At 41.3% G+C, this 12,404-nt stretch overlaps 1 protein-coding gene across 2 annotated transcripts in view; it reads right to left on the reverse strand.

The window, feature by feature from the left end:
* Positions 1-285: 285 nt before the first annotated feature.
* LOC117466963 (diacylglycerol kinase beta) overlaps positions 286-12,404 on the reverse strand; it is a 170,278-nt gene continuing 158,159 nt past the window's right edge. For both annotated transcript variants that reach the window (XM_034110501.2, XM_034110500.2), the window contains 3 exons: positions 11,677-11,797; positions 5,352-5,412; positions 286-2,979 (listed from right to left, as the gene is read on the reverse strand). In XM_034110501.2, coding sequence (XP_033966392.1) covers positions 2,881-2,979; positions 5,352-5,412; positions 11,677-11,797 — 281 coding nt within the window. In that variant the 3' untranslated portion in view covers positions 286-2,880. The remainder of the gene's footprint in view (positions 2,980-5,351; positions 5,413-11,676; positions 11,798-12,404) is intronic.

A 12,404-nucleotide genomic window follows, 5' to 3' on the forward strand; every position in this document is an offset into this window, starting at 1 on the left:
GCCAGTTCCTGCCTCCTGCAGACTGTTCAAACAAACGCTTCAACTTGTTCCATTTAGAGTCTGTAGTTTGAATATGGATCTTAAGACGGCGTGACGTTGAAGCAGCGACCCTGCTGTAGGTCCTTTATAGCATAACGTTAGCATTTTGCTTCTGGCGACTAGATTTATGATTCGAAAATGATAAAAGTAGACATGTGGAGATAATCCGGCTGAACAAAACGTGATCCGTCTCTTGAATGTGTCTCAACCACAGACCTTAGTTCCAGGTATTTTCCAAAATCCTAAAGAGAGATTGCATTGCTTTTTGTCGAAGGAACCGGAAGGAGATTTAGGACGCGTCCCTGTGGCACTCTATTGCGTCCATGTGAGCATGCCACAATACCATTTAGCTCAAAGACCGTCAATTATTTTTGTTAAATTACCTTAAAACACACATTACATTTCTTTACTGCAATTTCTTGTGTCTTTTTGGGCAACATGTAAACAAACGCCTCTACCACTATATATCCGCTTACATTGGGTTTAGCTTTTCGGGATGCAAACACTTTAATGACTCCATTTAGACCATGTATACAACTCGAAGTGAGAGATAATTTTGCCATACATTCTGTAATTTTGATGCATTTGTTGTGCTTGTTTTCTTCATCAAGCAAAGACTAAGCCAAGATGAAACTAAACTAAACAGATCCAAAGCAATGAGCATCAGACGAAGCGGGGAACTGCCTTCAGAGAGAGAGACTGCAGCGGCTCGGCACGGCGAAGAATACTGATCCGAACTCCTCTAAGCTAAGATTTCCACATTAATAACAATGATATATTAAAAACACATTCGCGTGTACAGTATATGTGAGCTACTCCTACTTTCCAGAAATATACATATACGCCTTCTGCACACACTGCATTATATACTTTGCCATATTGTGGGGACAGTAATATGGATATTCTTTAAAAACACTGAATTACACTCCGAATGATATCTTCCGTCAAACATAAGTCCTCCTAACATGTCTTTTACCTCCATTACAATCCCATTTAATTTGGTGCAACTCATCATGAATGCTTTAAAGCAGTAGGGACGGCTCTGGGATTTGCACACTTGACATTGTGAGTTGATGTTTGACACGGTAATTAGGTGTAGAGTTTCACCAGAGGAGAGATAGACCCTGAAATAGAGCGATACATTTAGTTCCTCTGTCAAAGCTCTGGTAAATAAAACCCCAGGGCGCTGCTGTTATACCCGAGAGGATTTATTTAAATTCTGTCCCGCTGGAAGTGTTGTTTTGCACACGGTGCACAGGAGCTGTTGTTCATACAATTAGGATTGTTAGAGTTTCTTAAGGAGAGACACTACAGTGGAAACATATAATGAATACATATCATGAAACTTCCCCAGTTGATTGCTTCCATTAGGATGATATTCTTTGTATTACACATTTTCTGATAAGTTTAAATATGCATATGTTATTGAATATGTGCTTATTTGCATAAATCTAAACCTTGGATAAACCCAGATTTAAAAATGTTGTTTCACTTGGATCTAAAGGTTTTTACAGAGGGATTTTCGGAAAGCTCTTCGACATGTTTTCAGGAATTAAAAGCTCAATACATCAGGCTCTGATTGACATATGAACACAGCTCTCGGTAAAAAGCTTCACGACATAGACAGGGATGAAAATGGAAAGTTTGGTGGATGTAAACGTTGATAAAGTTACATTATCTTTGGAAAACAGAAAGATATGGTAAAATTCCTATATTTTGCAAAACACTACAGGAGAAATTGGAAGTAATTTGAATAGATACCACCATGATCCAGTTCTCACAAATGTCTTGTTTGAATATGCAAATTAGGATTATGTGATACTCACTTCTTGTTAATTCAGGAGAATCCATAGAATTAATTAAAGAAACACCTGGATGTGTATGTCTCTGCTTGCCTAAAAGAAGACAGGTTATGAAAGCAAAAGTAGTCCAAAATCGTAAAATTGAGTGCATGATAAAACGTGTTTCTACCTGTAGTGTCTCTCCTTAAGAACGCAAACCCCGATCTCTCCTATCTCTACTTTCCATCGAGACTAATTTATACAGTGAAATCTGTGCACATTGAGACAGGAACCTCCTCTGCCTGAAGTCTTCCAGCAGATCCTCCACAAAGTGTGTAAATACGCTTTAAGGATGGGTGATGCTAAAGGGGCTAAGATCCTTCCCTGCAGGTTTCAACCCATAACATCCGCCCCACTGCCATCAACCCCACAAACAAGTCAATAATGGACGAGGGCTCTCCTCTTTTCTCCGCTGTCAGTCTGTGGGGAGGCCCTGCAGCGAGAGCTCTTACAAGCCGCCGCTTTTTCATTATTCATTCGGTGCGTTTCAACCGAGAGGTGGATCTCTATTTACTCACCGGCCTTGCAAACAACAAGGACTACTGCCACGTCTGCTTACTGTAGTGTTGGAGCTCTTTATTTCCCATCTTACAACCTGCTTTCCTTAACTCAATTTCACTTTCTATACTTCTTTGCAAGGGACTCCCAGCAGACAGAGTTTTGTTTATCAGGCAGTGCAGGTTTCGCTGAGGTTTTTGGGCCGAGAAACACGGAAATCCTTGTATTTGGGATGGAGGTTTTGCGAGTAGATGATTTGTTACACAGGAAAAGGTCGATACTGGTTACTGAGAGTTTTCACTTTCATCACTGAAGGTTCCTCTGGGAATACATAGTCAGTAGGCGTCCTGACTTTGGGAATGTTCCACGATGTGATCCCACTTTCAACTCCCAACAGTGGAGCTGCCTATACAGTGGGTGGCATGTGTGTGTTTGTGCATATATGTGCTGTGTGTGTCTCTGTGTGTGTGTGTGTGTGTGTGTGTGTGTGTGTGTGTGTGTCCTAGTCGCGGCTGTGGTTGCGTTTCTTGAAGAAGAAGAACGGCGTCTTCTGAGGAGGGCCCAGCAGAATGGGGACCTGGTTCTTGTGGGTGATCTTGATCTGTAAGAATCAGATGGAGAAGGTTAACGTCTGGATACGGTAGCATTTGTTATTTTCTCATGCAACAAAGAGATAATAACAATTCTAAAATGGAGATGGCAGAAAAACACACATCCTCTCTACTTTAAAGAATTAAAGAACAGTACATACAAAATAATAATAACTACAAAACAATAATAAATTCATTTAAATATTTAATATTTTAATATAAAAAAACATTGAAAACAATTAAAAGCTTAAATAATTTATAAAATACTACAAAAAAAAAGTAAATAGCTGAAAAATACAACAACAAATAAATAACTATAAAAAGCACAAAATAAGCAAAAAACTATCCATGACAGAAATGTATGATTAACAATACGGCATCAGTTGTACTTTTTTAATTTATACCTATTATCATTTATACAACTTTAGTTAATAGTTATATTACTGTAAAACTATAAAATAACAACCAAAATATGAGAACATTTGTTTGGATAGCAATCATTAAGTTGCAACTGAATATTATAATAATCAACCTTAAAGTGCACCTACTGTATCATGCTATGTTTAGGCAATAGCATAACAGATCACCCATCCTAGCCATGCCTCATATCCCTCTATGTCACTTCCTGTTTCAAAAGTGCTGTTTTTGGGTATAAAGCTTTAAAATAAATAACAACTGATAAAAGAGGAGGGGTCTGAGCTCATGCGGGACCCGGCAGCTACTGTCTAAACTAAATGCTGCCGTGATGAAACGCCATATCATGGATTATCAAGGATCTGAAACAGTCTGGAGCTCAAAGGCTTTCTGTCTTGCCGGTTACACCACAAGGTGAGTTCATTTTTACTTCCTGCTTCTTCACACACATGCTCTCCAGTACAGGTTAGCTCTGAGTGCTAGCGATGCTAATGTAAACACCGACCATATTACGTCCAAAACAGTCGGGCCTTGTTTCTGATAGCAACTTTCTGATTGGGCCGTGGGTCCACATTTCAGATATTACGTCATATCGGACGCAAATCTGGATCAGCTCCGTTGTTCCCCGTTTTTAGAGATTTGGGTACGGAGGAAAAGAGAGAGGGTTTTATTTTCTGACGCTGCGTGAGTTCCCCGACACACCGGGGACACATGTTGATGTATACAAGACATTAAAAAGTGCATTTTGCATGATAGGTCCCCTTTAAGTTAAATGGATTATAACATATTTTGTAACATCATTATCTTTGAGAGCTCGTACTTTGTAAGTGGTTTATAATTAGTTTCTGGTCTATATATTCATGTAGTGTGTTTATATGTATTTCAAATAATTTAGTAATCATTAACAAGTACCCAATATAGAATATCAAATGTTATGGTGTGCAAAAACAAACATAATACAATCATTACACAATAATAATTCTTCTAATAATATGTTAGTAAACCTAACTATCATCCCATTGTTTTCACAGTAAAATAACTATTACCTCAAGTATAATTAACTATTGCATTCTGTGGTATATTTAAAACTTTCCCATGCAATAATGATCATAGAGTGTTTCCCATGGCGGAGACAGCAAGTTCTCAGTATCTGTGTTTTCATGAAGTCCTGCAGACTGTGATAAACTCCCTCACTGCGGCCTTGTACCTAACCTACATAACACAAGAAAAAGCTTTTCTGTCCTCCGCCTACACTATATATGAAATATCGTGAGGACAAATGCATAATAGTTATTTTCTTTGAAGAATGTAGGTGCTGGACGTCGAGGCTGGGGATGTGCAGAGAAGGAGTGTGAACAAAAGAACAAAGGAAATAAACAGAGACCTGGGCAAAAGGTGAGGAACACTTGGTGCAGCACATAGCATTGGTTATATTGCCTCTCAATAATAAATGGCTGTCCTATGGCATCAAGAGGACCCTTAGAAGACAGAACCAATGTGTTTCTCAGGGACAAAACACCTACATATTGGTCTCTTTGGTCTTTGAGTATGATTGAGCAGGACCATATTCTATATCCAATCATTGCGTGAAGTCATCCACCAGCTGCTGCCATGTTCTTTGAAAGCCTTTATTATGATATGTTTTTATTTTATTCAGTGTGGCTTAAGTAATTTGGGTTTAAGTTTCATACGATACGGGGTTCAGTATCGCACAATATGAAGTTCAGTATCTTGCAATTAGGGGTGCAGTATCTTGTCTTAAAGCAACTGTTGAGAATCTGCTATCGTGTGCAGAATAACAATACCTACCTCTAAAACAGTGATAGACAACGGTTCACCACTGAAACCTACCATTACAATTATAGACTGTTAATTTATTTGTAAGTGGGCACATTTACAACATCTGGAAGGGATTAAATACTTATTTCCTCCACTGTATGTATCTGAAGATAATTGACTGAACTCTCACCGTGCAGGGGGTCTGTATCCAGGGCTCGCCATCAATCTGCATGGGCAGCCGCCGGGACGTCCTGCAAAGAGAGAGAGAGAGGGTGATGGGGGGGAGGCAGGGAGAGAGAGAGAGGGTGATGGGGGGAGGCAGGGAGAGAGAGAGAGGGTGATGGGGGGAGGCAGGGAGAGAGAGAGAGGGTGAGGTTGTGAAGGTCAGATCACACACACCTCTGAGGCACGAGAGGCCTGTTCACACTGCCCCAGGACAGGGTCACACACTGCACCCTTTGTTCCCATGAGACCCATTCCCAGACAGGCCCCCACTCTTTAAACTCACAGACCCACTGTATGCACACACACACACACACACACACACACACACACACACACACACACACACACACACACACACACACACACACACACACACACACACACACACACACACACACACACACACACACACACACACACACACACACACACACACACACACACACACACACACACACACACACACACACACACACACACACACAGTTGGTTTAAGACTTTCATGCATGCCTCTCTGGATAGAGAAACACAGTATGGGAGAATGACTGAGATGAATGCTTTTTTAATTAGAGACTAGGGAAATAGTCGGGTCAGTTTGTACAACAAGTGAGAGAATGACATGTAAACGGCTCACTGTAATAGGCTGAGAAGAATAACAAAAACATCTGAAACAAAACCACTTTCTTTGAATAAAAAAACGTTGGATCAAAAACTCAACCACTGTCTGTAGCTCAACTCGCCTACTATTGGAGCCTAATATATTTGTTCATTGTATGACTGTACGCTCCAGGACCTCTGGTGGTTGCAGTGATTTTAATTGTTGGAAAAATGATTTTATTGGGTGCGTTATACCGTCACTGACTGTAACTGTAACTCTCTTAACCGGCCAGTAGGGGCAGCAAGGCAAGTTTATTTATATAGCACTTTTCAACAAGGCAATTCAAAGTGCTTTACAAAAAATGAAAGACATTAAGCATTAAAAAAGAAAAGCTAATAAAATAAACATTAAAAGGAAAAATACATGGATAAAAGTTACAGTGCAGTTTAAGATATGAATAGTTCAATTAAAAGCAGCGACAAAAAGAAAAGTCTTCAGCCTGGATTTAAAAGTAGTCAGAGTTGCAGCGGACCTGCAGGTTTCTGGGAGTTTGTTCCAGATGTTTGGAGCATAATAACTGAACGCTGCTTCTCCATGTTTAGCTCTGACTCTGGGGACAGAAAGCTGACCAGTCCCTGAAGACCTGAGAGATCTGGATGGTTCATCATTTAGCAGGAGGTCAGAAATGTATTTTGGGCCTAAACCATTCAGTGCTTTATAAACCAGCAGCAGTATTTTGAAATCTATTATTTGACACACAGGAAGCCAGTGTAAAGACTTCAGAGCAGGAGTGATGTGATCCACTTTCTTAGTGTCAGTAAGGACTCGAGCCGCGGCGTTCTGAATCAGCTGCAGCTTCCTAATAGATTTTTTAGTGAGACCTGTGAAGACACCATTGCAGTAGTCCAGTCTACTGAAGATAAAAGCATGGACAAGTTTTTCCAAATCCTGCTGTGACATTAGTCTTTTAATCCTAGATATATTCTTTAGGTGATAGTAGGCTGATTTAGTAACTGTTTTAATGTGACTGTTGAAACTCAGGTCAGAGTCCATGACTACACCTAGATTTCTGGCTTTATCTGTTGGTTTGAACATTGCACACTGAAGCTCAGCGCTAACTTTTAAACGTTCTGCCTTGGCTCCAAAAACCATTACCTCAGTTTTATTTTTGTTTAATTGGAGAAAGTTCTGACACATCCAGTCATCCAGTTCAATGCACTTACTCAGTGTTTGAATTGGAGCATAGTCTCCTGGTGAAATTGTTACGTACATTTGTGTGTCATCTGCATAGCTATGGTAACTTATTTTGTTGTTTTTCATTATCTGAGCCAGTGGTAGCATGTAGACGTTAAAGAGAAGAGGCCCCAAGATGGAGCCTTGAGGAACCCCACATGTCATATTTGTCAACTCAGATGTGTATTTACCTATAGAAACAAAGTTGTTTCTGTCCTTTAAGTAGGATTCAAACCAATTTAGAACTGTTTCCGAAAGTCCCACCCAGTTTTCCAGTCGGTCTAGTAATATGCTGTGGTCAACAGTGTCAAACGCAGCACTGAGATCTAATAATACTAATACTGAAGTTCTGCCACTGTCTGTGTTTAAGTGGATGTCATTAAAGACGTTTACAAGAGCAGTCTCAGTGCTGTGGTTTGGACGAAAGCCTGACTGGAACACATCGAAACAGTTATTTAAATGCGAGAAATTACTCAACTGTTGAAAAACCACTTTTTCAATGATCTTACCTAGAAATGGCAGGTTTGATATGGGCCTGTAATTGTTCATTACTGAAGCATCTAGATTATTCTTTTTTAAGAGCGGTTTAATGACTGCAGTTTTCAGGGCCTGTGGAAAAATACCTGAGTGAAGAGATTTGTTTACTATATGAAGTAAATCTGAGGCCATGCAAGGCAAAACATCTTTGAAAAATCCTGTTGGAATAATATCAAGGCAGCAGGAGGAGGACTTCAGAAGTTGTATAATGTCCTCTAGGTTTTTATCATTAATCTGATGGAATTGTGTCATGGTGCTTGACTTGATGTTAACTGGACACAGAGACAACACATTTGCTGTACCTGATGCAGAGGCACTGACTGCTTGTCTGATTTTCTGAATGTTGTCAGTGAAAAAGGAGGCAAATTTATTGCACGCCCTGGTGGATAGAAATGCAGAGGCTACTGACACTGGGGGGTTAGTTAGTCTGTCGACGGTAGCAAACAAGGCACGTGCGTTGTTTTTGTTTTTGGTAATGATGTCAGAGAAGAATGATTGTCGTGCGTTTTTCAATTCCAAATTATAAAGGCAAAGTCTCTCTTTATAGATTTCAAAGTGAACCTGGAGATTTGTTTTTCGCCACCTGCGTTCAGCTTTTCGACATTCTCTTTTTTCTGTTTTCACGGTCATGGCCTTTCTCCATGGAGATATTTTCTTCCCAGTCACTTCCTTTACCTTAATTGGAGCAATGGCATCTATAACATTTTTAATTTTTGAATTAAAATGATCTAATAGCTCATTTACTGAGGTGTTAGCAGGGGCAAGTGTGGAAGAAAAATTCTGAGTAAACATTTCCCTAGTATTTTCAGTTAAATATCGCTTTGTGGTTATCTCTTTTTGAACATTTGTGTGAACAGAAATAGAGCTCTCAAAGAAAACACAGGAATGGTCAGAGAGTGCAACATCAGTCACCACAACCTTAGAGATATTCAGACCCTTTGAGATAATTAAGTCCAGAGTGTGCCCCTTATTGTGCGTGGGCTCCGTCACATGCTGAGTCAGTCCATAGCTATCAAGAACACAAAACAGTTCTTTGGCCCCTCTGTCCTGGGGGTTGTCAACATGGATGTTAAAATCACCAACAATGACTAGACGGTCAAAGTCAATACACACTATAGACAGCAGTTCGGTAAAGTCATCAAAAAAGCTTGCACAGTATTTGGGTGGTCTGTAGATATTTAGGAACAGAGCTCGAGAGGAGCATTTCAGCTGAAGGGCCACATATTCAAAAGAATCAAAGTTTCCATACGATGTCTTCCTGCATTGAATGGAATCATTGAACAGAATAGCAACTCCACGCCCTCTCTTATGCATTCTTTCCTGACTCATAAAACTAAAGTTGGGAGGGGTTGATTCGATAAGAACAGCTATTTAATAAAGCTAGTTTAAGTTTGTTAAACACACTATCAGTCATGTTTTTTGTAACAAGCTGTGGCTGACATGGAATCACTGCTAAATTAGATAAACTCACACAAACGTTTGGGCGCTTCCTGTTTCTAAGATGATTCACCGCTCTTAATCTATTACCTATCAACACAGATATCGGCAAAGCTACTGGCAGGCAGGGCCCCGGCATGTCCTGGAAAGAGTTGAGAGTGCCATACGCCCTTGAGACTGGACCCCACACATATCAGTGAGAGTTTGTTGTGTTTTGTACACACACATTCTTATCAGGCTTCGGAGACTGCAGATGCTTTCTTGAAGGGAGGGGAGGTGGTTGACGTAGGCACGGTGATGGAGACGGGGGAGATGGTGCGGGGGTAGAGGACATGCTGCCAGGGGGGGGGAGGTGGTTGACGTAGGCGCGGTGATGAAGACGGAGGAGATGGTGCGCGTCTCCGCGGTGATTTTGGTGGGCATCGTTGAGGAGCGGGGGTAAAGGACATGGTGCCAGCCCTGCGTATCGCCTTAGTTTGGTCTTTGAACTCCAGCAAGGGATCAACGATGCAAGAGTACTTTCCGGGATTTTTTAGGCTAAAAACAATTTGACCAAATCCCTGTTCACACATACACTGTGACTCTGAAACTATCTTGAGATTACCTGGTGAAGCTGTATGAGAGAACGCACATGTCCGATTCATTTTGTTGAAGACTTTAACGGCTTCCTAACACAAATTGATGTAGAATTCAGCCCATTTGTGAATCAAGCCGCTCATTTCCCGGATAATTCAAAGTGAGCTCGTGTGGGCTTGTTGAAATTGGAAGAGAATGTAGTATATGGTCCATTTGCACAAAGATGCCAAGAAAAACGTCTGACTTTAGAGACTGTTGGACGTATGTGAGAGTCAACAATACATTTGTCAGAAAAAGTCAAGAAACGGCGAGAGACTTGGTTGTTTGTGACGGAATTACGAGTGGGCCATGATGTAATCCTGCCTCATTCATTTTCAACACATTCGCCACCCCTTGCTTTAACTGAACTGGGTTTTGTCAATAGGCGCGTTCACACCGCAGTACTTTTCCCACTTTAGTTGCGATATAGTTCTGAAATGTCGCGTTCACACCCAAAAGGGCTGGGCGAAATGCAAACCACGCCCCGTAAAACTCCAAAAAGTTTTGTGAAGCCGCCATTTTATAATCCTCGTATTATCATTATTAGCATTAGCATTAGCCCAGCGCAGAAACGCAGAGAGACTAACTTATGGCAACACAAAAGAAAACATGGGAGCGGTGGAGATGAGGAGGTGTCGGCGTTCTGGCGATTTACTCGGAAGGCTTCAGTAGAAGCTGCTGGGAGTCCCAGCAGCTTCCACTGAAGCCTTCCCCAACTCCGGGGACTTTGGGCGGCAGTATACGCCGTGAAGTGGTTTGCGGCCTGCCAGTAAACCCAAAGTAGAAGAAGAAGAAGTGACGTCAGCGGCTTCATTTGCCTAATCCTCCCCCAGGAACTTATTCCTGTGTGAACGCGATCTGAACTAAAGAGTTCTCATGAACCTTTGTGGGAAAAGTACTGCGATGTGAATGCGCCTAATAAGAGAAAATGCGTCTGACACTGACAATCTCCTGTCCTTTGCTACGTGCATGAAAGGGAAACTCTTATCTGGATATTCCCAAGATGTCTCTAAACTGCCTGAATAGTTTAGTTCCTGGCTCAAAACCTGACGACCATAGAAAAGTTTGGTCTCATTTTATAACATCTGCAGTTTTATTAAATACCAAATATGGGTCCACTTCTCTAGATACATCTAAATCCAGTTTTAAATATTCTTATTGAATTGAATTGTACCTATTCCATTTCCTGTAAATGTAATAGCTGCATCCTCAAGTAAAGTAGAGACAGCTAAAAATAAGACACCTTAAAGCTGCGTGCTCTTTGTTGAAGCACAAGAGGAAGGAGGAGAGGAGAGCCATTACGAAGCTGGATCCAAATCCAACTCAACACCACAGACGGATCATCTCTCATCCTGTGATTGTGACCTCGCCCTCGCCTCCAGCAGCTCTCTCAGTAAAGCATGCATATATGAAATGTATAATTTATCAGGTACAGGGGCATGTTATTGTTTAGATGCTGCAGGGATTTCACCCCTTGCACAAAAACACTCAAAAGGAATACATTTTTGATCATACATGTAGAGAAGGGAGATTGTTTTGTGCAGAAAGTTTCCAGTTGGCTGACCAGCAGGAGGATGGGAGAGAGAGGAGGAAGACGGACGGGAGAGAGAGGAGGAAGAAGGATGGGAGAGAGAGGAGAAAGAAGGATGGGAGAGAGAGGAGGAAGATGGACGGGAGAGAGAGGAGGAAGATGGACGGGAGAGAGAGGAGGAAGAAGGATGGGAGAGAGAGGAGGAAGATGGACGGGAGAGAGAGGAGGAAGAAGGACGGGAGAGAGAGGAGGAAGACGGACGGGAGAGAGAGGAGGAAGAAGGACGGGAGAGAGAGGAGGAAGAAGGACGGCATGTGGGGGGAAAGATGGAGGAGTTACCTGATGGTGACGTTGGCACACTGAGCGAGTCTGCGTCCGGCACTCTTCAGTCCGGTGTAGATCTGTCCCATCTCGATCGCCCCCTCCAGACCGACCACCTCCAGCAGCTGGTCACTGAAGTCTGCAGAGAGGCATGTTTCCATAAGTCATAGACACTTTGCATGACCACATGCAATAATACAGGTGCAAGAAAAGGTCATTTCTTGCACTGTAAAGCAGATTTTCATCCCACATCTGATGCTGATATGCTTATCACACAGCAGCATTATCAATCATTCAGAGTTGTTTAGTTGTTGTTTAGTTGTTGTTTATGTTCGTTATGGGTCCAACTGATGAATGTAAATCCAATATTCAATCCCTTTCTGACCTTCCCACCTTCAAAACACTGACCTCACCTCTTCAGACTAGCTTTTAATGTGGGATTAATGTTGCGTCCTCATTTTAAATATTGTTTTATTGCTCGACTTTAATTTGACCGTACATCTTATTTTTATGTAAAGAGCCGTTGCACCTGATAAAGTGCTTCAAAAATGCAATGTATTAATATTATCTTTTTAGCTCGGTTTTTGGTCTCTACCAATTTGTATGTTTGTTTAATATACAATGGTACGTTTTGATATCTAATGAAAATGTAACTGTCATTATTTGTGGTTTACAAAACACTGTAATGCAGAACCTGTTACGGCCCGTCCACACACAGGCATGAATAAAGTCTTTCAAAGCTTCGC

The sequence above is a fragment of the Pseudochaenichthys georgianus genome, chromosome 21 (genome assembly GCF_902827115.2).
Source record: "Pseudochaenichthys georgianus chromosome 21, fPseGeo1.2, whole genome shotgun sequence".
Lineage (NCBI taxonomy): Eukaryota > Metazoa > Chordata > Actinopteri > Perciformes > Channichthyidae > Pseudochaenichthys > Pseudochaenichthys georgianus.